The following is a 26,553-nucleotide window of genomic DNA, read 5'->3' as shown; positions in this document are numbered from 1 at the left end:
ATCAATATGTAAAAAAAAAAAAAGATTCTTTTTTTTTGTGGGTGACGCACTGACAAGGACGGCTCTAGGATGACATCATAAAAAGAACAACACTCTCAAGGGGCGAAAGGTGGAGCCTCAGAGATTGAGTCATTTTAGGTATGAAAGTTCGCAAAAATAACTCATATTTCATAAATTTGTTTTTTAATGTTCCAAAGGTAATATTATGATCATATATATGGACATAGATTACTCTGAAAGACTAAATTAAAACATGGTATGGCCCCTTTACGCTGTTCAATGATGCGTCAGACACTTACAGCTGCTGGTCGTGGGTGATAACCTGAATAATGACAGTCCAGTTTGTCAGCGCTGTCCTCACGCTCCTCGTTCTCTCCTTCATCACTGGAGAGTCTGGAAAAACTATCAGGGGTAGTTTGGGTTTGATGCTGGGGCTCCTGGATAGCTGCTCCGTCTCCAGAACCACCGGCGTGACTGCTGTTCAGCCTGATGAGGACACAGTCGTTGTAGGTGAGAAACTTTAGATAAAAAGGAAGGAACGGTCGAGTGCGGGACGGCTCTCACCGTGGAAGACCGGGACTATGAAATTTGGGCTTTCCGAGTGGAGAAGGCTTCGTGGCATCAGGGGTCGGGCCATTGCCGTGAGCCAGCTGAGGGGCATCATGGCCGGAGGCGAGGTGAGAGGAGGGGTGTGGGTCCCTGAGGGGGGCGTTATGCGGCGTGTGGGCTTGTTGATGTTCTCGTTCTCTCTCCCGCTCCCTTGTTCTGTTCTTGTGCTCTGCCAGCAGTGTGTCAAAGCGTTTCCTGCGGCCCGGCACTGCCCTCCGCTGGCTTAAGGAATGTGTCTGGAAAAAAAAAAAACAATAAAATACATTTTGATTATAATTTAACTTTGTACCATTGTGGTTTTAGCACCATTTCTTTATGAAATGATCTAAAACTTTTTCCTGTAAAGGCCTGGTAATTACCTTGCATGTTAAGGATCTTGTGCAGGGTTTGCGCGCGGTTATATCCAAAACACCACAGTGGATATCTGCATTGAACTCGCGCTCTACAAGAGGAAAAGGTGAGGAAAAGAAGATATGTTATGGGCCAATCTTTTAGGGCTTTATCATGTATAAAAAATAAAAACAACAGATTCCTTTTGTATTTGAATCTAATCCACAATAGCAAGAGGAAGCAAACCCAAAAAACTAATTTAAAACATTTTTTTCATTTTTAAAAACATCCCAAAAATTACTGACCAGATACTTTCTTGCTGAAGTGCCGTCTGCCACTGGTGCTGCTGCTGTCCCGCTTCTTGTCGGAGAGGACGCCCTTGCCGTTGGGGATCTGACTTGAGGCCAGCAGTGGAAGCTTTGGTGTGGAGGGACAGTTAAGGCTTGCTTTAAGGGCGGTGGAGGAGGTGGTGGTGACGGTGGTAGTATTGGAGCTCACAGTGGTGCTAGATAGGGGTGTAGTGGAAGAGGATGAGGTGGTAGCTGGGGCGGCTTGCGCCTGGACGAGCCTCGTTGACGAGTCCACCTTCAGATGGATCTTCTCTACCTGGACAGCCGGAGTGAGGCTGGAAGACAAAGTGACAGAGGTGAAGAAGGAGGACGGAGATGACATAAACAAAACTTGAAAGAACAAGAAACACATTTAGTATGTTGGAAGTACTTCAGAATTTAAACCCTTGGAACAGACGGACTATTTTAAGTCAGTGATTGAGAAATTCTCTTGGTTGAGAAAGGTCACAGCATAAAGGTGTAAAGTCTGTGATTTCCCTCAATGTGTTCAACCAACCAGAAAACTAATTAATATGTGGCACAAAGAAATCTGTAAATCTCGCCTAGAGTTTTTTCATGTATTTTCCTTCAAAAACCTGTAATTAGTTTGTTAAAAACATTTTTTTTTATTATTTTCACTCTCCGTTGTTAAAATGCTTTATTGAACATTTTTGGGCTTACAGAGCCACTTTAAATCACCATTTACCTGTAGGAATGTCCTGTTGTCTAGTAGGGTTGCTACAAACAATTATTTTAATAGTCGACTAATCACCGATTATTTTTTTCCGATTAGTCGACTAATCGGGTCATTCGCAAAGTGGATGTAAAGACCACATCTTAACCAGCATTAGCTTTAAGCTAGCTAAAAATAGAGACAATTAAGATAATACTTTATTAAACTTTTAACTTTATTAAACTTTTAATGACTCATCCAGCCTCTGTCCTTTATTAGTTTCTGGGATTAAAACAAGATTAAATCAAATCTGAAACAAGGAACAATTTTTTTTTACAAAATTTAAAGTTTTGGTCTCACTAACTCAAAAATAACAAAAATGCCTTTTTGGTGCTGAACGCTCACTATTTTGTTCAACTTTACTACACTCTTACTCCATATAATACAAAGTAACGACTAATCGACTATTAAATTAGTCATTGACTATTTTAATAGTTGATGAGTTGTCGTTTAGTCGACCAATCGTGGCAGCCCTGATGTCTAGTGTGTGAATTCAAAATGGAAAAAAAAAGACAAAATAAAGTTAGTGCCACATAGGTGAGGTTGTTTTGATTAAAATAAAATTATATCGGATAACAAGCAAATAGTCTTTCAAATTAAAAGTGGACAAAGATTGAGATTTAAGCCCCAAGTACAACCGGAGTCATTCTTTTGTTTTTCTGGAGGATTCTGTAAAGAATTGCTTGTATATTTTGTTGCAAAAACAATAACAAAAATGTATATGACAGAAAAAAACAATATTTTGTATACACAGGTACATAAAATGAATGAATGTATAATAAATCAAACTAAAAAGTTGTAAAGGGAATGGAAAAGCTTATACCCTTTTTTGTGTTTGTGTTATGTCAGTGTCAGTTGTGTCAGTGGTGTTTTTGTATCACAAAATGGAAAAGAAAACTGATAAAAAGTGAATTTGAAAAAAATAAAAGCTTTTTATTTTGTACATTTTTTGAAAAAAATAAACTAAAATAAAAAATTTAAAAAGTTCTTATTTTAATAGATGACTTTAGGTTACATAGTCTTCTTTTGTTTTTTTGTTTCTTTTACTCTGTAACATTTTTATTCTGTTTTGTTTTGCTTTTTAAATATTGCAAAGCACAACACTTTTTTCTATTCTAAAGTACTTAATAGAGTTGAAGAGCAATTTATGATTCTTCAAAGCCATATGTTTCCATTTATGCACAGGGCTTTCAGGGGATAAATATATGTGGAATATTTTCTTTTCTTTTTTTTTTTTTAGGATGGACAATCTTTTCATGAAGTTTGGCCCGTTTGACTGTGGTAGAGCGGAGAGACTTACATTTTGTCTGGGTGTGGCATCCTGAACGGGGCAATCGATGGTCTTCGCTGAACGCCTGGCAGCTTGTCTTTGGCTGATTTGACAAGTTTTAGACTGGAGGAGGATGACGATGAGGACGAGAGGGACACACTGGAGCTGGCAGTGTTTGGTCGGCTGAGGATGCTTGCACTCGTCACTCCTGCCCCGGCCGCCGAGCCCAGCGCAGGTCCAAGCCCGCCGCTGCTGCTTCGGTTCTTGCCGGACACGGGGAAGGGCGATGTGGACGACTGCTTGCTGGTTGAACTGTGTCTTCTTTCTGTAGATTGGAGAACAAAAAAGATTGGTTATGAGGAATAAACACTTAAATAAACTAGGAAGAAAAATATTTCTTGAGAGCAGTGAGCAAAATAGAAGTAGATTTGTGATTTGAGCCTGCACAGCCTAAAACAGTAAAAAAAACCAAGCAGGTCAAAAGCTTTACTTTCTGTCTTAGCTTCATGCAAAATCTGCTGTGCAAAGTGATGAGGCAGAATTACTGAAATAATGATTAGGATAACTGTGGAATTTAAGAAAAAAGCACATTTGTACGTAAAACCTGTTGTACCATTTAAGTACAAATTGCCTTAAGACTCAGGAGGTTTAAAAAGGTCATTAATTTAGTTGAATGCCGTCACCAGAAAAGGACTTAAGAATCAACTTGTTTAGAGTTCTTGATTAACAACAGCGCAGAAAACTAAAGGAAGCAGATTCTAAAATTTGGCCTTAAAACAACTTAAAAAAAACAGTCACCAAATAGGAAAAACTAAAACTCTAAAGTACATACATCAAATAGAATTACAAAACACCAAAAGTTTTTGTATAAAAAGCATCTTTCCTAACAATTAGCTGATGCATTTGGACCGACTCCAAAATATGACTAAAGGCCAAACCTCTGTCTCAGCAGGTGACGTACAGACAGGCCTGTAGCAGCAGAACCTTTTTTAGATCCCGACACTTCAGCGTGCCACTCCCCTCTCCTTCAGCAGGCCTGCTCAAACAAAACTTTGACTTCTTAGCCTTCTTCCAATTTCTCCTTCGGTGAGGGGATAGGACTCCCGCTCTCTACAGTTAGGCATCTCCCCGCTGACACATTCGTTTGCCACAAACTCCAGGAGTTTCTTCACATCTATTAGCTTTTCTGCTGGGATCTTCACCTCAAGCCAAGTTCTGTTTTAACCCCATTTGTTATTGCACAAACCACACTGGATGCTCTTAAACTTTTACTCTACTTCTCTTAAAAGACAAGAGAATCAAAGCAAAAGACGAAACAAATTCATGTCGTTTGCTAATGACAGACTTCACTAAGGATGTCTTCATTGCTCTCTTTAAGTTACATATTTTCTACTATTTTGCAAAGCATAATCAAACATGTTCTAGTGTTGGTGGTCCAAACAGTACGTCTGTTTTAAGAAATTGGTGTGCTTTGACAGCTACATCATAGTGTCTCCAATCTTTTCTTCTCCTCGAGGTGCAACTTAAGCCCTGATCCAACCATCAGACAGGAGGGATTTGCTGATCACAGTCGGGAGAAAATCTGACTACGGTAAACCCAAAGTCAACAGGACGCCATGGACGTTTACTTCTCTATCCACAAAAATCCGATTCACTCATTGACTATGGGTCCATGAACCAAAAAAATTGAAGCTGTTGAACCTGTAATTTACAGCTTCTATGGAGTGAGCATTAAATCCCCAGTTGATATGTGTGCTCAAGTGTGAACATTTGACTTTGTCTAACGTTTCTGCTTGATTCCAACACTCTGGATATGGAAGGAGTTTTTCAATCTTCCATACAGACAACACTCTTGTGCTCAATTGCAGAACTCAGTAGGGCAACTTGAGTTTCTCAAAGTCAGAACTGACATTTCAGACCAAACAAACACAAAACAAGAGACAAGTGAAAACAAAACAGACCAAAAAAAGCAAAAATAGCATGAACTCATCCAAATGAAAAGATGAATGACTAAAACTGCAGGCGAGCTTGCAGCTTCTGTCTGTGGTGAGAAGCTCCTGCTGGGTTCAGGCTCAGCTGAGAACTACAAACACTTCACAGAAGACAGATGGATTCAGGGAGGGATGTTGGTGTCTACACTGACATTGGGGCTGGATGTCATTCAGGATTTTTGATACACATACCCGGTTTTGACTGAATAATTTTTTTTGCTGTTACCGATTCACTGACACATTTGAGCAGCACAGGAATATACAGGAATATTTCAGCTTTTTAGAAAAGAAACCATTCTGACTCCCTTGCAAAGTTCACCTTGCAGTCTTTCTACTTTACACAAAGTTTTTGCAATGTAATTTTTCATGCTTTCTTTTTTAATCCTAGTGCTATCTTCTTGGGTCCATATGGCCCCACCCCTATATTGATGCGTGATGGCTCCTATGACGAAGGTGAACAGGATTTTATATCTGCCACAGACACCAGTGAAGATAAAAAAAATCCTTGGAAAAAAAAGTTCAGTACACTGTCTTGTGGTGATAGTACGAGGGATACACGGAGCAGTGTTTTGTGTCTGGATTGGTTGTTGACCTTGTGAATCAATCTATTTCGTGCTGTGTCTCCAATAAATTATTAAATGATAAAATATTCATAATTTACATAAATCTTTCATCACCACCAGATAATAATAACAAAATACTGAATTCATTTTTCTATAAAGGTTTGAACTTTGACAGTTTAAACAGGAGAGAAAAGTGTGAAAATGTTCACGTTTGTCCAAGAAAAGGGTAAAAAATGTGTAGTGAGGGGGGTTTACAACCTTGAAACATCTGTAAATCTACTTTACAGATTTCACCGTAGAACACAATCTCCATGAGAAATGAAGGACTACTGTACATCTGATGCTTATATGGTCAAAGATAAAAACAAAATCGGAATAAAAATCAAGAAATAGGTTTCTGCAGATTTCCAATATCTGAACTTTTGCTAAACTAAAGATCACCATAAACTAAAGCTGCTAGCAGAGTTCAATGACCTGGACGTTCCTGTCACAACCTTCCCGTTTGGCCTCTTAAGCCTCTTGAAGCTGAGAGGCTTTGTAAGCCAACACAATGAACTATGGATTCATCTTTATGGTAAATGAATATATCCATGAACTGATAAAAAGGAGTGAACAGTTACATAACAAATGTTAGTACTTTTGAATTTGTTAATGGTATTTAAAGCTTTATCAATTAGGGCTACCACAATTATTACAACTATTAAAATAGTCGACGACTAATTTAATAGCTGATTAGTAGTTACTTATTATATGGAGTTAGAGTGTAGTAAAGTTAAACAAAGTAGGGAGCGTTCAGCACCAAAAAAAATGCACTTTTGTTATATTTCAGTCAGTGAGAGCAAAACTGTAAAATGTGTTTCATCTCTTAACCATCATATGATGTTGTAAAACTAAAGTGATACTAGTTCTGGCACACCTGAGAGTAATTTACCCATTCTCTAAGCGTAACCACTTTGACTGTTTACCGCTGCAAAAACAATCTATAATGAGGAGTGTAAAGCATTGATTCATTTTGATAAGAATGTTACTTTGTTTGTAAAGGGTTGTTGTGTGAAAGCAGACAATGATTTAACAATGTTGTTTGACCAATGATAATGATATTCAACATTAATCCTCAAACATCCATTAGACTGAAGGGCCTACTAAATTACTAAGCGTATAGTAAGTTTCAAACGAGGTAAATAACAAGCTAAGTCGGTCATATAAACTGAGTCATTCCATTTTAAGTGAAGCACTTCAAAAGAAGAGTCTCAGCCACAAAAGACGTCAAGGCTAGATTGAGTTTCTTTTCCTCAAGTACATGGAAAGCTGTAAAAGTACACTACTTTGCATCAGAGCTGGTAGTTTGTTCTACCGGAAAGGGACCACAAAGGTTGTCCATCTTTTGTTGTGTTTGCAGGGACCACCAGTTGCCCTTTGTTGGCATCGTGCATTAAGCGGGAAGGGTTGTAGACCTGGATGAGGTTTGTTTAGCCAGGAAGGTGCCGCTGAGTTGACCCACTGAGAGTCTCTAAGTTTTGAATCAGACACAGGGAGGAACAGGAGGGCAGGGCAGAAATCTATACAGCAGTGTGACATTTTTTTTTCTGAATAAAAATGAGACATAAAGCAGAATTTATACAAGCTTGTTTAGTCTTGTTGAAAGTACATAGCAGTAAATAGGCTAAGAGGAGACATTGGGTTGGATAAAATGAAAAGTTGATTCTGATCTTCTATATTTTGCCTATTCCTTTCAATAATAGCTACAGTTTGGTGCCAAGCAAGGATTCAACAAAGTTTAAGTCTAGCTGTTGCTAAATTATACAACTCAACCTGCCTCTAAAGTGAAAAAGGATTGCTACTAAAAGACAAAGTACAACAGGGTTCTGTAGATGGTAAGTCTCCCTTTACCAAAGGGACATAAACTTTCCATTCAGAAATCATAGGAGCTTGTGAACTGACTGTAAACTCTTTTTATTGTACTCACCGATTCTAATCCTTTTACTTCTTTTGGTGAAAAACTAAAAAGTTGACGTTAGTACAATGCAACAAGTCTAACTTTTCACAGAATGTATTAACACCAGAATTTGGAATTTGACTTGACTGATATACAGTCAATTACGTCAAAACAATATTTTTAAGATTTGTTGAAACATCAGAATCATCATAATTTCTAATATAAAAATACGCTTTTCCACAATTATACAGTACTAAAAAAATCTAAGCATTTTTTTCTGGTCAAGAAACGAGGAAGCTCATATGACATTTCAGCTCCAAATTTGTTGTAGTTTCCTTTTCTTTTTCTTTGTGATCCTGCATCCAGCACATCCTCCTTATGCTTTACTGTGGAAGTGAGATGTCAAAACTCTTTAGCTCCTCTTTTACCAGCCAGCTCTCATATATCAGGGTAACCTCAGCATTCCTATCTGCTGAGCAGTGTTTTAACAACACAGGCCACAGATCTGTTACAACTGTCCGTGGCCAAACTGCAGACAAGAGAAAATATTTGAGACTAAATTTGTCAGTTGAGAGAGGAATATTTATCTGTAAGTTGAAGTGGTGGTGGAAGGGCGCAGGGGCTTCATTTTTAAAGGTCTCCACGCACAAAAAAAAGCTGCATAAAGTTGGTGGAAGTGTGTGCATTCATACATTAGAAGCTCATGTGCTCATTCACAAAAAATCATAGAAGCATGCACAAAAAGGCTTCCACAGCAGTGATGGAGACATCTGAAGGTAAATAATATAAAGTTAGATAACAGAAAGGGGCATAATTCGTGTGAACCAATACAAAAACATACATGCACTGATGTGTTCGCCTCACATTTGGTACGTTTTCACATAATATGGTGGTAAAACAATGACTAAAGAGATTTTCCATAACAAATATGCTATAATACAATATATTCTATAGTTTTTAATGATCAATTAATGATCTTTGAGACTCTGCTATAAAAGTGATAGAATGGCAGCTTATGAGGTGCAGTAAGGAGTAGCTGTGAATGAAAACGTGTTTTATTATTTTTTTAATTATTGTAGGAGTCCACATAACTTCCATTTGAATGCAAGGACAGGAGAATCTGTTAAACATTTTGAACGTTTGACACGGAGGTTCAGCGGGAACCACGTTCTTTTATTGAAGCAGATGATTGACCAGATTATTACCCGATTAACTTGCACTACAGAAAAAAATATGGACAAAAAAAGAAGGGATTAGCAAGAACATGTTAAAAAGCGGTATCAGAGGAAGAATGGTTATTCTGACAAATATAGTAACTGAGTAATAGCTGTTCACTTCTTAATAGAAGTCTATGGGATTTTAGCTTCATAAATGGTCTGAGAATGCAATCCAATAGTGGAGAATATCATCAAAAATGCAGTTTATCTTTTTAAGGTAAGCTTCTAGAAATCCAGACAAGTGTAGCCCAAAGTTGTGAAAATAATTCCCAGACAGTGCAGAGATCCAGTTTGAAAACATCTGAATTGAAACTGTGAAAAAACCACTTCCAGGTTTTACTAGCTAGTAAAGTTTAGCGGGATAGCATTTCATTTTTTTCTCTGCTGACATGTTTTTCTGTGTTCTTATCGGCTGACCAATGCTGCTTATGAATTGCATATTCATTTTTCAACAACAGGAAACTTCTAAGAATAAATAGGAGGACAACACATGTGCTGACCCCAGACTGGTATTTACAGAAATGTCTGAATGTAACTATGGACCACACACTACGCTAAAACCAACAGCCAGTTTTATAAATCAGGACCAAAGCCATTTAGGGAAAGGTCTTCTTTATCTATTAGGATGAAACAACACAAAAAACAGTACCAAGTCTCACTCGTCCAATGCAGCAGTTAAACGTAATAGTAATTATTTTCTACCTATTTACCCATATAATTGCCATGTTGTTTCCATCTACAAGCAGCTGTCTTAGTAATATTATAAAACTACCAAACAATGATCTATTCACTTGACTTGGTTTCCTCATTGACTACACAGCAAAAGCTTTTTATAAGCTTTGTAAATCATCGTTCTTCATCTCTGTTTTAATCAGTAACAATTTCCTCAATGAGAGACACTGTAATGTCAAACCAGCTTCACAACATTCAAGATTTTAAGCATCTCCGGTCCGGTTGTCTCAAAAATGTCCCACAAATGACCCTACTTTAGAGTCGGAACACTTTACAGTGATGCATTGTGCAACGGGCAGGTTTCAGGACATCACTTCAATGTCATACGTCTTGTAGCTGAAAAGTAAGAGCGGCTGCAGTTTCATCTTCACCTTTGAGCCTGTTCTGGCTGGAATTAGTACAGATGTGTCAAAATGGCTGATAATCAAAAGAAATATGCACGGTTTCCCCAAAATTTCCCATCTGGCATGCGTAGAGACAAAGGAGTAAGTGGGGGCGAGGCATGTGTAGAACATGAGAAAACACACTGTAGTCCTTGAAGTGGGGACGCAAGGAGACAACGTCAGTAATGAGGAAAAGGACAAGAAGTTTCTTTATGTAACATCAACATCAGCTCCAGAGTGTCATTAGTACATATGGCTAGACTGTCCAGGGTGTACCCCGCCTTCGCTCAACGTTTAGCCTCTGGCAGTCCCGTGAGCCCACAAGGGATACAGCGGGGGAAGAAAATGAGTGGATGTTTTTAAAGGAGCAGGTGTGATGTCTGAAAGTTTGATGAGCAGCAGCACAAAAATCTATAGCTTTACCTAAATTCAACAAACACACACTAATATTTAGTTCCTTCGGTACTTTCTAGTCGATCAACATTTTTGATGGTAAATGGAATTTATCTGGGTGGAACTTCAGAATCCACATGTCTAGTTGTGACACAGAAAAGAACAAACTAATCAACAGAAAAGACAATAGAGTAGCAGCAGATGCTGACAATTTTTTTGGTGGACCGACTGCAAGATTTTTTCAAATGTCTCACATACTGATATTCTTTGCAAGATATCTGCTTATGCTGCACGCAACTGGATAACAATATTGAAAATCTCCAATATTATGCACCAACAGACTGCTTTAGAGAAGCGAAAAATCACCTAAATTCTGATAAAAAATAGCCAGAAAGAGAAGAAAAATAGAAGAAAAAAAGTACTGGAGAGAATGTCAATGCATTTTTAAACGTTTACCTGTCCGTTTCTTGTTATCTAAATGTTGAAGAAATTTACCGAAAGATAATAAGAGCATGCACAAGAGCATAATTGTGGGACAAAAATAATCTCTGCTTTTATTTACAGCTGAACAAAAAGTGACCATTAGTATGAATCATTTCAGGCTTTACTGTATCGTCTCCAACAATGGCTATAACCACATGTAAAATCAGAGTGTGTAGCTTACCGTAGTGTGCTTGGAAAGCTTGTGGCTTCACCACATGACCACAGTGGTTGCACATAACCAAAAAGAAGTCATCCTGTGCAGGACACTGGCCAAATATGGGCATGTCTGCAAACAGAGGAAGAGTTAAACACAGAGAAATTACACCACTTATCTTTCACCTGCTGCCCCTGGTGGTGAATATAACTCTTTTTCATTCATCTTTTATTTTGTACAACATGGTGTAATTTTAAAATTGGATAATTTCAGGAAAAAAAACCTACTTTTTCTTAATATGTATTTATAAATAGGTACAGTAAGAAATAAAAAGATCCAGCAGGTAAAAACATGGCTTAGTCTAAAAGCAATTTTTTTTAAATTAATTTACTTGCTTACATTCTTTACTGACAATTTATTGAGATTAATCTATGCATTATCACCTTTTAAATTTAGAATTTATGACATATTTGTCAATTTTAGAGCCTGGGTGCTGTCGAAACACAAATCTTTAAGATAGATGAAGTTTCTTTAATTTTTAACATTTTTAACATTTAATTCATTAGAGCTCAAAAGAACCCAACCCATAGATATAACCTTTACAAAGCATGCAGGTTATCTTTACACTTAAAAATGATGCTCAGACTTCCATTGAGAGCAAGAAAACAAAAGCAACATCAGGTTTTCCAAAAATCCTAACAACAAAGATTTTGAAATTATAGCTTAACTCAAATGTATTCAAGGAAAAATAGATTTGTCCCCTTAAGATAAATTTGTAAATTTCTGAAAGCATCAACTGTAAAGAAAATTAAGTTTGGCTACTAAATTGAACATTATTTTGTAGTCTTTTTCTTCAGGTAAAAGATCAAGATAAAAGTAATCCTATGAGGGTTTTCTGTCATATTCTTGGATTTATACACAATAACTATGAAGATGGAATAGAAACTAGAGCTTGAAGTCTGTTCATTTAATAATTGTTGTAGAAACCACTCTCAACCAAATCAGAAGGGCTGCTTCACACTAGAATGTGATCACAATTTACTCTGGTGGAAAGAATCAGAAACCTCCTAATTAAAGAGGCTAATTAAGAGATTGCCTGAGGCGTCATGAAGAGAGGAGCTGAGGAGAGGGCATAAAGGGAGCAAAGAGGAGCCCCTCTCCAGAAAATACTCCACGAGGGCTGTTGTCAAGGGTTCTCCAAGCATCACTGCCCCAAGTCTAGAAGGGATGAGGGCCATTAAGCAAAGACCGCATAAAAAAAGATCTACCTGCTGAGTTCTCTCGAGAAGGGTTGGTAAATTGGCGGCTTTCTATCGTGTCAAATTGTCTGAAGGAACGTTGTAAAGTATCTCCTTCAACAGCCCTGGAGTGAAAAGGCGTGTTTTGCAACATCTAGTGTGTGCTGCAGATAAAGAGAGAAGTCTTTACTTAATGAACTAAGGCATGCAAATTCAATCAAACATATGCTGGAAAGCTGGTTGCTGTGCCAAACAAACGAGAGCTGAGACTGGATCTGAAGGGCAGCATTCACTGGTTGCCAGCTGTAAAAGTAAAGGCCATTAAAGAGCCAGCTGTTTTAACTCTATTCTCGTTTTCAAATCACGACAAAGTGAATTTGCCAAACCAGTAGCTTCTCCGGGACTGTTCATTAAAACCCACTTTCACAAACGTCTCATATAAACACCTGTTTAAAACAGTACTGTCAAACAACACCACCATATTTCTTTCCGTCTGCTATCAGCTGCTACTATACCCCTGATATTCTCCACAGGGAAGCTAATGAAATGGCTCAACTTGACAAGTGTCTGCCCCGTCCATTTGACTCCTATGAAAAGGTGAAAAGGGCACTGGGAAAAGGAGAAAAAAAATAGAAAAACAACACAACACACTAAGTGTATAAATAAGGACTAATGCAGGCGGGTGCAGAAAGGAGCCGTAAAAGGCTAAGAGAAGGAGAATCTAAGAGAACGAGGCAGGGGAAAACAGCCAGACTCAAGTTAATTTCTGTATCCTCCACAACCACGGCAGTGATAAATGATCAGGGTGAGAAGGGAGCAGCTCTAGCTGCCTATGAGCCGCACGCGTGCTGGCTCTGGCTGACAGCGGTGTTGCCTTCACCAGCTTCACCGACTGTGACGGCACTGCTGTAAAAATCCCCCAAACCCAGACAAAAATAGTAAAACCCTTCATTACCAAATGCGGGTAATGCTTTGTTAGAGGGTTTGCGTTAATTGTCTGAGTGTGTGTCGGATTGGCCATCACGCCGCAGGGAGAAATCTGGTGGTGAGTCATGATAGAGAGGTGTAGTCATCCACTTGTGCCACCCAGACTAGACGAACAAGGAGACATAAATCCTGTAGAATGATTTGAAATGGACTAATGGACAAAAAAACCTACCAATAAAAACAGCTCAACAGTTCTACTGTTGTTCAACTGAAGGATATATATATATAAAACTCCTGGACAGAAATTGAAAATAATGTTGAGCCACTCTGTCGGTGAGACTATTGAACCTGTCAACAGGTATTCTGACCCACCTTCATGTAAACAAACTCTTCCAGTACTCTAAACATAAATAAAATTGTATTTATGTCTCAAACTACAGACACTCCATGTTGAGAAACACTTCCAATACTTTCAATCAGTCTGGATTATTTCAAGAGGAAGGTTATGACGAGAAAAGCTTCAAGTAAGTAAATTCAAGTGTGAAGACACAAAACCTCATACTGTTCATAAGAAAAACTACAGACTAGCTCCAAAACTTGGTCAGACTGACTTCCTGTTTGACTGCTGGACCAGGAAGGCTTCTATTATTTATTTTTGGGTGTCTTTGATCTGCTGGCAGGCATGCAGGCGGATGTAGGTTCAGACTCACAACTCCAATATTTATTGTTGAAAATATTGATTTGATGTCAGGGATTAAAAGTCTTGTTAACAATAAAAACCATTATAAATGCAAAACAAATCACATTTGCTGCTCTGTGTTTTCCATTGCTAAAAGCTGTTCTGCAGTTGAGTTTTTTTACGTGAGATTTATGTGCGATAATAATTCATGACCATAATGTACGATTGGAGCTACATCCCAAAAACGCAATGCAGTTATATATATATATATATATATATATATATATATATATAATGCCAAAATTATATAACTTTTACCAATTTTACTGACAGTACTCCTTTATGTTATAAGATGATAATCTTCGGTATGAAGGGATTTTTTATTCAACCATCTGGTAAACACACTGATATTTATTTAAATATGTACAAAATGAGTGATTTTTTAAGCCTTCACTGAAGCATCATATGTTGCAATTTGTAGTTTTTTTCCTAAATAGTAACAAACACAAAAAGGTGTTTTACTACAATATTCTCATTTTTCTAGCGAACATAATTGTGTATCTTAATCTTGCCGTTTTAATGGCAGCAGCAGTTGTCCTATTACACCAAGGTCACATGTGACACGCCTGGCTTATGTTTCCTTGACACAGACATATAGACGGTCAGTTAAGTGATTTAAAATACCTTTCCGTATTGTTCTGATCTTTAATGTGGGAAAATAAAAAATAAAAGCCTCTCAAAAATAACTGGTTTAAAAAGCAGGTTGCCCTAAAAGCTATTTTGAGAAAATGCAATAAGACAACAAATTAAACAAATGAATACAATATTGGTTAATGAAACTTATTCACTGCTTGGAGTTGTCTTTACTTTTAAGAGATGTATTCCCTGCTCTAGCACTGTTAACATTTCAAAATTATATTTTAAAAAAGAAAATAGTGGAGAGAAAATAAAATGACTCACTTGTTCCAGACAGACTGAGTTTTAATAACTAGGTTTCTTAATTGCCTGTAAACGTGTTTCATGGCTACCTGAGAAATGGGATTCAACACAGAAACACAGGAAAAAATGTATTTTACAGTTCCTATGTGATGACTGTTATTCTGAAGAACTGTAACAGTGAATCGCCTCAATCAATGAATCGATTTATATTCAACCACATCCATCTGTCTGAAGAAAGACGCTAATCAAATCAACCTATACCATTATAAAATTGTTTCAAAATGAAATAAATTATTTATATCAATCTTGGAAAATATGATTTGGATTGAGACAACACAGATGATCAGTCCATCATTACAGTCCATCGTGTGGAAACACTGAATCTTACAGACATGTGATCATACAGTGTGGTAATATGTTCTAATAATGTTCTTTTTGTGTTATTTTGATGTGGAAAAACAACAGTGTGCTGAACTTTATGAAACTAAAATGTGAATGGATTTGTCATTAATTCTTGTTACTTGTTTGTTTGTTTGTTTGTTCACATATTTAATTTACACTTGATTATCTTACGAGAAACACAAGGAATCTGGAAAACTTCACCTGCACAGTTCAGTACCAGGTTTTTGTCACACTGGTTGAATTTTTGCTAAATATGTTTTGGATCGATTTTAGGTCAGTGAATCAGATCGTTCAAAATGAACCAATATGAATCTTACCACTAACCGCAAATTATGATATGAATCAAATTATTGTTAAACAAAATTGTTACACTTCTATTCTGAATCCTAGTCTGCAAATTGGACAAAATAAAACAGAGGTGCTGCTGCATTTATGACAGCTAATCCACTCTGACGTCTGTTCCAACACCCACATAGTGCCTTTTTATACATATCCCATTTTTCCATGATGGATTTTCACTTTTTATACCTTCATAATTCAGAGATTAGTATTAAAATTGATCAACACTTTGGAGTGATTTTATGAAACTACTTTTTGTCTTTTTTCTGATAAAAATATAAATGAAGTGTTACATTTTTGATTGTTTACAGTATTTGCAGCAAGATTGTTTTTCTTTTGTATATACTTTTATATTAGCTCACTCATAAAGAACTTTGATAGAAGTAATAACATAATTTTAAAAACAATAAAAAGCAATTAGTATCATCAATCTATATCTGAAATTAATATCACAAATGTTCTTGCAATATAATTTGAAAGTGTTAGCTACAAAGCAATACTTTTTACTTATAATGTAAAATATGCACATTAAGAATAAGTTTTGATTTAAATTGACAAAACATAAAGATTTTACTAATATTTCATTATAAGCTAAGATAATACTATCGTATCACACCGTTTAGGTTTAAATGCCCCACATTGATTGTTTTACACAAACTTGCTCATACAAGTGCAAAAAACAAAATTCAAAATAAAAGCTTCGCCCGACAATATCCGGTTGTCCATCCAGTGTTTGATAGGACTAAATACAGACTGAACGGCGCGTGCGAACTGTTTTGAGTCCGTGTGTGTATATTGTGTACAAACCTCTTGAACCAAAATACACCTTTGGCCCTGGAGCGGAGAAGGAAAAAAAAACCTACTCACCTTCTATGCACAAACGCATGGCTTCTCGATTTTTCCCCAACTCTTTGAAACTTTCTTCCGATTCAGCACCTGAAACGATCCGACACGCAGACACATAAACACTTGCACTTGCTCGCCTGCCCGTTCTGTTGCTACCAGTGGCGTTTCTTCATATTCAACCAAAAACTGCATGCAATCGGCCAAAAAGAAGAAGAAGAAGAAGAAGGACAGAACTGGCAACTGTCGCGCTCCACCGCGCTTTCTCGCGCACATTCGGGACGCGGGGGAACTCACCGTCGTGTCCGTGGAGTTTGGCGGCGTCGACCCAGTTGCTCCAAGGCTGTCCCAGCATTATTTCGGGACTAGGCAACGATCTCCGCTCCGCAACAGTCGCCATTGCTGTGGAGCCTTCTCCCCGCTGGAGCTGCTGCTGCTGCTTCAGCTGCTGCCTGGCCGCTCGGCGCTGCTCCCCCCTGACGTCATCCTCGGCCCTTTCCGACATTCTTTCCGCTACAATGTAACAACAGAAGAGTCAGCTCTGTCTGCGGCCGGCATGGGAGCGCTGACTTTCTCATTCATTCATACGGACGGACGAGCGCTGCTTCATGTTCATTTACTTCAAAATTAAATACATAAAATAAATAAAAATGTAATGTCCTCATTTCCTCTAATGCGCACCCTTTTTTAATAATATACACAATATACATTACACTGGAACACGTTTACACGTTTTCCCTTAGTTTACGTTTTTGCTTATTTCCGGTTCCTGTTTGAAAAACGACTTAAGTCTTTCATCATCAAATTCCTTATTTTTTTTATATCAATAAATCGTACTAATTATTTTCAGGTACAAGATAATTTATTTATCTTTAAAAAATCAAATGATTAAAAACAACAAAATATTTTATTTGAACGTTATTCTTCAAAGTTTAAAAGATTATGAAGAATAAATATTGGATAGGTGCACATTAAAAACACTGATGGCACTGGTTTATATGCTGTTAAGTTTCCATGTATACAAAAGGCAGAATTCTTCCTGTCATACTTGTGAGTGACTCACAAACTAAAATGGACTTTAGAAAATGACATTTAATCCTAAAGTCACCCCAAACATATTTTTTTTATCTGCAGTCAAAGCATTTTAAGTGGTCATTTAATTATGATTATGCCAATTTTGGCTATCAAAAAAAGGGAACATCCATGGACATAGTTTCTGTAGAGCGGCAGGAGTTCATTATAAATTCCCCTCTGAGTTGTAGGTGGGAATGGAGTAAGAATGCCCTGACATCCCATCATCCCTTTGTTTGCACTCTCTCCCGCTAGTTTACAGTCCCTCATAACCTCAACCTCACATTACCGGGGCAACAAAATGGTGAGCAATATAGAGTAGACCCTTTTCCTGATAATGTCAGACAAAGTTACTTCTGGTTTATGGATTTTGAACGGCAAAGCTGACAGCTGAACATGGTTTAACACAATTTTACACAAATAATAAAAAGTAACCTTACCAATTTCAACAAAAAAAAAAAATTAAAAATTACAATATTTTTTAAATGTTCAGTCAAACTGTATTTTCATTTTCTGTCTTAGATTGTTCACAAATCTAAATACAAATTTGAATATTTCAGGTTCTATTGAAAATATTGACCTTTTATTTGAGGAGATATTATTCTAACAGGTTCTATTTTGCTTGATGTTATTTGCACGTATTTTAAGTGCGATCGAGCACAAAAAACTGATGGAAATTAATGTTGGCCACACGTAATAGGTGCAGCCAAGATGTACATTGCTGCATGTTGTTTTAACTGTGTCCAAGGCTAAATTTAGCTGTTGTAATAAAAGGTACAGTATTAGTTGTTTTTGCGGGTATTTTAAGGGGTAATTGTAAAAATAGAAATGTTTACCGAGTGGCACTGCGAATATTTCAAGTGCTGCTATGAAGCCACGTATTTTCAGCGTTCAAAATAAGAGCAGCCAAAACAAAAGTTCAACTATGGCCATACACATTTAGAAAATTACGTGCAAATAATCATTTCCTTATATATATTTTTGACAGTTTCAAATTATTGTTATCCTTGTTTACCTTTATTATCCCGCAGGGATCAAAAAGGTTGTGAGCAAAAACAAAGTGGAGCTATGTCAGAAAATAGCGCAACAGTTATTAGTTGAAATTGTCTTACTTTAGCTCTGTTCTTGGTGATTTTGTAAACATGGAAATATAAACAACTTTAACTGGGCAGAAAAGATCTTCTCACCTATCATCACACCTATATGCTTTTTAGAATTAGAAATGATTTATTTATTTATGAAGTAATCAAGAGATTGCCTGAAAGGGAGTGAGAGGAAGCGAATTTATACAATCCCACCCCGGCTCGACCAGACCATTTCCTTTACGTGTATTATCTTTATCCGGTTCATAACTTAAGATCCGATATTTATATCTTTCCAACATAGATTCAGGTTATTAGGAATCCTCAAGTAACAATAAATCACATTACTATGCAAGTAGATATAACACTATTTCTGACTTTGTCATTGCAGATCTATTATCAAAATTCAGACAATATGTGCATTTCATTTTTCATTAGAGACAACAAAATCATTAAAATAAATCAAGTATCAAACATCAACAAAAATATATATGCATGCAGATTATTTTCCATTGGAAGAATCATATATGTAAAGACCTGGAACCACAAAAAATAAATAAATAAATAACCTTTTCATCTGCCCCTGATTCACAAGGACTTGAAAAAAGAAACACTCTAAAACAAAAAGAAAACCCCTGTGGTGTTTGTGCAAAGCTACAGCCGAGACGCAGACAACACATTTCCTTCTGCTAAAAACGGTTCTTTCTACTTTCACTTTCACAGTGACGACATTTTTACATAAATGTCCTATATGTAGATCAAACCAGTCATACATATTGACCTGACTGATGACGAGTAAAACCATTTTGAAACTAGATTTTCATGTTTATGATGAATGACATGGAACCTGATTCCACATGGGCTTATTTCCTTTTTTTATAAATCCTAAGAGACAACCATCTGTCAGTTTGCCAAACAAGAAGGGCAACTTCACCCCCCCCTGCACACCCTGTACAAAAACTGTACCCTTCTTTCTCTGAATACCAAATAAAATCCTTTACCCAAAGAGAATAATCAAATAATTTGAGAAAATTGTTCTATTTTGTCATGTACAACCATAGACTACAAGCACAAGTCCACGGAATTATAGCATCAGCACAACAACAAATAAGAGATCTGTCCTAGGAAACCAAATGTAGATGTTTTAAACGACTCTTCTTCATTAAGCTGTTGGAAGTGTGAACATACTGTAGTTCTACCACAGTCCCTAACAAAATGATTTTACGGAACTCTTTAACTCATTATTAATATTTATTATAGCCATGGACATGTAACGTTATTGCACAAGATAAATTAATTTCACTTTAGAAGTAATTTTTAAATGAATCCTTAGGATATTTACGGCTCAATGAGAAGACCGAATGAATGGATTTTACAGTACGTCCTGTTTCAAGCGGTTAGATTGAACAGCTTTGTGTTTGTCCAATTGTCCTTTATGAAGGACAATTATGGACACCCATTATGCGAATAAGCCCAGCAGAAGAGGAAAATACAAGAATGTCTGAGGCTGACCTGAAGTGTCTGCTACCAGTAGATCAACAACATGATCTTTGGGATTTAATGGGTTGGGCTCATGTGATCAGATCTCATCAGAGTGGCATCTGGGGAGTTTGGAGGTTTTGTTTACGTCTTTTTGTCACGTCTCCGAGCCCTTACTGAGCTGTTTTTAATACACACACTCCGAAAGAGATACCAGGACTGTCAGAGTGCATGCATCTGCATGCGAGAAATGGAGTAGTTTGATTATGTTTTTTTTGTAATAAGATCAGTTGAAGCTGAAGTAAAAGAGGTGTAAAAGATTACACACACAAAAAACTGTTGGTGTGTCTTTTCCGAGGTGCATATGAAACTTTGTGGCCAAAATAATACAGAATAAGAACCAAACCTAAATTTTCCTTAAAAAAAACTAAATTTTCCATCACGTCTTCACCCGTCTATCACACAAGCTATTTAACTTTGGACTTCTTTCTACATTTCATTCCATTCCAGTAAACCACACATTTTTGTATAAACCACCAATAAATAAATAAATAAAATGGAAATTCACCTAATATTCAATTTGGGTATTAATGAAATAAAGTTCAAATTTTGACTAAAGAAACTATACATTTTCACACAGACAGATTTGGATTTGTGTCATAAAATGTCTCATTTAACTGTTGGAGTCAGGTTTTGTATTACAAAACTTGCTAAATTTTCACCTATCCAACACCCCAAAAGCTTATAGTCAATTTTAATAGTCCATTCTTTTTCCCTTCCCATTTCAAGTATTGACCGATTAGTTTAAATAATGAAAAATAAGGATATCAAAGAAGGATGTATACTCTCCGAATCGGGTTGTGACTTATTTTTGACTATTTATATATGTGCTGCTTCTATGTTGAATGAATTATGTTGTAATTGACTATGCTTGAAACAATTGATAAACTCAAACTCAAGCATTTATGCATGATTTATGAACATGAACAACCAAAGTGTGCTAAATTTGGTAGAATAAATTTCTTTGTCATTATTCTTTGCCCTGACAAATGCAGATTTGTTGCATTATTAACCTGAAGTTGAAGAAGGCTGCTTGCATCTTTGCTGATCAGCTCTGGTTCAATCCATCAAAAATGTTAAAGAACTATAAACATCTTCCACTGTTAAGACTTCATGAATAATGGTCAGTCCTACACCCAACCAACTGATCCATCCAGCTGCTTCATCGCTTTTGAAATACACATTTTGTTGTATAAAACACAAAAACATTCAAATAAAATGTCTAGATAATGAAAATAAAATGTGTTTGATCATTTTAGACAATCTAAATAGTAAATATTACTTTAAAAACTGGAAATACTCAGAATAAGAAAGCAAGGCTGAACACTCCTGAAAATTCCATTTAGACTGAAGCCTTAACACAAAGAGGAAGTTATTTTTACTAGTTTGAGCTGGTTGAATAGTTGTTATTACATAGAAAGTAACTTTTTACATCTTTATTAAGGATCTGGGGAATTTAAGTTCAGAATCATTTGGAATTCTCTGGGTGACAACAGATTAACGTCTTCATGTACCACTGCTTCCTTACTATCACAATTTGACAGTTTTCACAGAACTCCTAATCAACACAGATGATTAATATTTTCTGTGGCACTAATAGGTAACTCACAGCTTTTTGATATTACAGACACTAATATATTTCAATTTTGGGTAACTTTGGGTTCTGTTCAAAGCCCAACCTTTCTTACTTTTAGCTAGACAACATCACAATAACATTCACAAAGTCTGTAAGACCCTGAGCTTCAGCATTACAGCTTCTTTATGCGCCTTTATGTTAGTAATAGCAGCTCTGTTTCATGTTGCAAATGTAAATGAACCATTTTACGAGGCAGATGCAGCTTGAGACGGTCAGTGTGCTTTAACATACTTAAAAAAATAACTAAGAATGCATCAGTGAAACTTATGCGTTTATGATTTATGGTCAAAAATATTAATTATATCTCCATTTCTTTTTTGATTGATGAACAATAAAAACAGATATGACTGTATCTTAGTGCAATGATAAAGTTTGTTAAGATCTAATTAGAGCAGACTTTACTCTACAACATCTTACAACTTTTAAATGGAAAATATAAATCCAGTAATATAATATAAATATGTCTGAGTGTGATCTTAAGCACCAGCTGTGAGTTCTTACCTTGGTAAAATAGGAAACCAAAAGTGTTTTTTTTTCTTTCTTAAGTTGATCAGTCCCTCCTCATCAGTTAATAGGATTTCCACGCACACACTGGTGACAATCCCTGGAGACAAAAACAAAGACACACACAAACCAGATTATTAAACCCAGCTATTACTTTTTGGTGCTTTTCAACACGATTAACAAGATGAAGGGTCAATCAAAAAAATTTATTGTAAAGAAGTTTATATGAAACTGATATTTCTAATAGAAGCAAACTTTTTGACGACATCTTTTGAACACATAAATAAAATGAGCTAACAAACATTTTAAAGACCCACGCCATTGAAAATTGTGTTTCTTGTGGCATTTTTCTCACAATGGAGGACATATATAAAGAGAATTAAGATTAAACCCATATTTCTGAGTATTTCTTTATTCAAATTGTTGTGAGGAGCAGATGAAGACACGCCACTGGAAAAAGTCTGTTGTTTTTACGTAAAGTCTAAAATCTGCAGGACAAAATCTCCATTGTGATGAATCCACAAATAGATCCGCTTATTTTTCCTTGTCTATAGCTCCAATATTGCCCACTATTTCTGTTGTCGTTGGTAACAGAATAAGGTAATTCTGTAAATTAGTGGGAAAGAGTGTAAACAAAAGGATGATGGGATATGAAGGCAGGCTTAAACCACACCACAACTCAAAGGAGATTTTCTGATGAACTACTGCCGCTCTACAGAAACTATGTCCTAGAAAACGACACTGGGCTTTTGATTTTGGCTAAAAACTGCACACTGGGTAGGCCACATATTACCCTGCAATAGGACAAATTAGAACATTTCTTCAAGTGTGAGAAATCAAACAGATAATTTTGATTCTCAGAAAATGGGATTAACACTAAAAAAAAGAAAAGGAATTATTTGCATTATTAGCTAATTCCAACTCCTGTTGTTAAAATGCAATATAAACTCAGGTATATATAAAGTAATTGAGACTTTCCAAAACTAGCTCCTCATATCAGAGGGGAAAAGATGACATTACATTCATTCTAAAGTCACCAATTGTGTTTAAAAAAACACGAGAATCTGTCAATAACCTCACTTACCCCATAATCACCCAAAGAACATTCGCAGTTAGATCTCCCACTGCTTCACTTCTGTGACATCTTCAGAGCTCACCAACTACACCATCGCTATTAAACTCATTTACCAGCTAAACTACTTACTTCGGTTTATGACAAATATATGAGAACTTGTGTCACAGAAATGACCCTGTTCAGAGCATGTTTTACTGTTGAAACAGAACTGAAAGCACAGCACTGCTGGCTAACTATTAGTTTAGCCTGCTAGCTAAAACCAGCCATAATTAGCGTTAGCGAGTAAGCCTGACAGCCTAACCCCAGCCATCAACTGCTGTCACGGACTGACAGCAGCGAGCGTCTTACCGTGTCTCTGGGTGGTGGAAACTCACACGAGACACCACTGTCCTCTATAGCAAACGGATGCGCCGAACGAAGAAGACGTAAGGCGCCGGGAAAGATTGAAGTTCAGTCTTCAGCCTCTGAGGAGGTCTTCACCTGGTGCTTCCATGACTGTTTACCAGACTGCATTCTGGGACACAGACGTCATCGCGTGATTACGTACGAAACGCACCACCTCAAGATCAACTAAAAATTGACTACTTTAGCTTTTCCAGAACATCAATAAAGCATAATAAGATTTTAACACAAATGTAAATGTAATATTTAACATTATATTTTTAAAGAGGTATTTTTTTACATAAATTTTGAATCATTCCACAAACAAAAAAGATTTTTGATATCTGTAACTCTTTACATGTATTTACCTAATCAACCTTCCTGGCTCCTTGTCATTATTTCTGTATTTTAATTTGTTGTGATTTTTAAACCTTTCTTTTGAACATTACAGGTAAAAGAAAAAAATAAAGAATAGTGCAATCGGCACATAAATGAACGAGAGGGTTACTATATATATATATATATATATATATATATATATATATATATATATATATATATATATATATATATATATATATATATATATATAATGAGTTTTGAAAATGTGCAGTTCCTTTAAAGTATCAAATGATCTTGAAGCCTTCAGATTTCGCATGTATTCTATTGTTTTGCAATATGATTTAAAGTCCAGATCATAAACATTAAAATATGGTTGTAAATTTGACTATTTACATTTGTGAATGTGGAATTTCCCCAAAAAATATTACACAACTGAATTAAAATAATTAAGTTTTTGGAAAAACCATTTGATTCAAAGCACACTGTTCTCTTGTTGTGTACTTGTTGTATGCTTGCACTTTTTTCAATAGTTAAACTAAAACATTCTCAAGATAGTTTAAACCAAAACATGTGTTGTATTTTTATTTTGTACTGGTAATTGATTAAAATTATAAATGTTAAGGCTCTTTTTTATCATATTTAAACTGTGAAATGTATGTGTTTACATTACGTATTTTTGGGATTACCATAAAATGGCATGTTTTTTTTAATTATTATTATTTTTATTTCGTTGCTGTGTGATATGTTTCTTATGAAGGACCCTAGAGAAAGTAACTGTCTGCTAAGCACAGCTTCGAGATCCTATTAACAATAAACCTAAAAAATTAGCCTCAGATTACATAAATTTTGTTGTTTTTTTTTGTTTGTGTGTTTGTTATTTTGTTAATTACCTGTTAAGTCATGATACTTAAAATGTAGTCATTCAGTAGGAAAAAAAATAACATAAAAAATGTATTTTTCAACAAAAGAAGTTCCATTTAAAATTGTGCATTAAATGTGTCCAATTAAATTGTACATAGAGCAGATATTTTAAATAAACATAGAAAAAGAGTTTTATGCTTATTTTTATTTATTTATTTATTGCCAATCATGTCAGAAGTTTTTTTTCAATTATTTGTCATTTGTATGCAAAAAAGACATTTTAACCAAATTTGGAAGAATTTATGATCACACAAATGAAGGTAAATAACCAAGTTTTTGGGAATCAATGGTTTGATTTTCTTGACAGTTTTTTAGTGGCTTATTCCCAATTTTAAAAAGAAAAAATAAGTTAATTGAGGAAGTTGTGTTGAGATTTAATTTTTAGAGGGGTTATTATAGGGGTTCAAAACTTTGGCTAATGCTAAAAAAGCCTGTTAGCAGAGATTCCTTCTGATATTTTGAGACGTTTGTTAGCGTGTTTGACTCACAGAATTCTGGTTCCAAATGGTGCATAATTAAAGAGGTTGCCCTCCTACACACATTTTTTTCCCACGATTTGGCAAAAATCTTTTAGCCTGATTGGTGTTTCAAATGTAACCATGATGCATTTAGTAGACTGAAGTCATGATTTGTATAGAAGCATCAAAACATGTGTGTGCTGTTTTCTTTGTATCTTGGACTTATTGGTTAGAATTACAGGATTCAGTGTTTATTACAGTCTTAAACAAAGTTTCTTCCTGTCATTTTGTATAACAGAATTGGACTTGAAGAAATAGTTCAAAAGTTGTCCTGAATTAAGTAAACAAGTGGAAATATAATACATCAGATAAATTGAACAATTAAATAGTAAAGCATCTTAATGATTCAATATTTTTAAACACAATGCAAGTGTGGTATAAAAAGGGGCTATACAGTTACTGGACACGCTAAGGCAAAGTAAACGGATGAAGGAATATTCTCAGAAAAGTATCTGATGACTATAAAAGTTTTGTTTTTGAGGTGATTTCTGCAAAAAGCAGATTATCAATCGGCTCAGAAACGACGACGGGATTCTTGGTATAAACAGAAACGTGACCGATCATGGTTAATCTTTTTTTAAAGGTGTAATTCACAGTTATGTGATGAAACCTTTACAGCTTGAGAAAGGAGGGATAAACATACATACATTGAATTTAAGACAATTCAAGACACTTGAATTTAATTTTATGAAGTGATTTGATTAAATATTTTGGAGCCTTAGGAATATGTCTGGGGTTGCTCTTTGTTTTTTTGTTTCTTTTGGATCAACAACAAATACAAAAAAAAAAAAAAAACAATTCAAGTTTATCTAAAAATTCTAGGTGAGGTCAGCTTAACTTAAGCGCTGAATCTCTATATAATGACTGTATCCAAAACCTTTTTGAGATTGTGAGAAAAGATATTTAGTGAAACCATTACACACACACACACACTGACACACTTAAAATGTTTAGTAAAATCTAGTCATGAATATGTTAACCATTGGTTTCTTAA

At 35.9% G+C, this 26,553-nt stretch overlaps 1 protein-coding gene across 1 annotated transcript in view; it reads right to left on the bottom strand.

Annotated features, from left to right (window-relative positions):
• LOC112144894 (ataxin-7) overlaps positions 1-23,919 on the bottom strand; it is a 29,511-nt gene extending 5,592 nt beyond the window's left edge. The window contains exons 1-10 of the mRNA XM_024269760.2: positions 23,746-23,919; positions 22,320-22,422; positions 16,788-17,003; positions 16,515-16,583; positions 11,151-11,255; positions 3,302-3,596; positions 1,245-1,564; positions 969-1,051; positions 565-845; positions 300-486 (exon numbers count right to left, since the gene is read on the bottom strand). Coding sequence (XP_024125528.1) covers positions 300-486; positions 565-845; positions 969-1,051; positions 1,245-1,564; positions 3,302-3,596; positions 11,151-11,255; positions 16,515-16,583; positions 16,788-16,995 — 1,548 coding nt within the window. The 5' untranslated portion in view covers positions 16,996-17,003; positions 22,320-22,422; positions 23,746-23,919. The remainder of the gene's footprint in view (positions 1-299; positions 487-564; positions 846-968; positions 1,052-1,244; positions 1,565-3,301; positions 3,597-11,150; positions 11,256-16,514; positions 16,584-16,787; positions 17,004-22,319; positions 22,423-23,745) is intronic.
• Between the last annotated feature and the right edge of the window lie 2,634 nt (positions 23,920-26,553).

The sequence above is a fragment of the Oryzias melastigma genome, linkage group LG5, assembly GCF_002922805.2.
Source record: "Oryzias melastigma strain HK-1 linkage group LG5, ASM292280v2, whole genome shotgun sequence".
Classification (NCBI taxonomy): Eukaryota; Metazoa; Chordata; class Actinopteri; order Beloniformes; family Adrianichthyidae; genus Oryzias; species Oryzias melastigma.
This window is presented reverse-complemented; position numbering and strand designations above follow the sequence as displayed.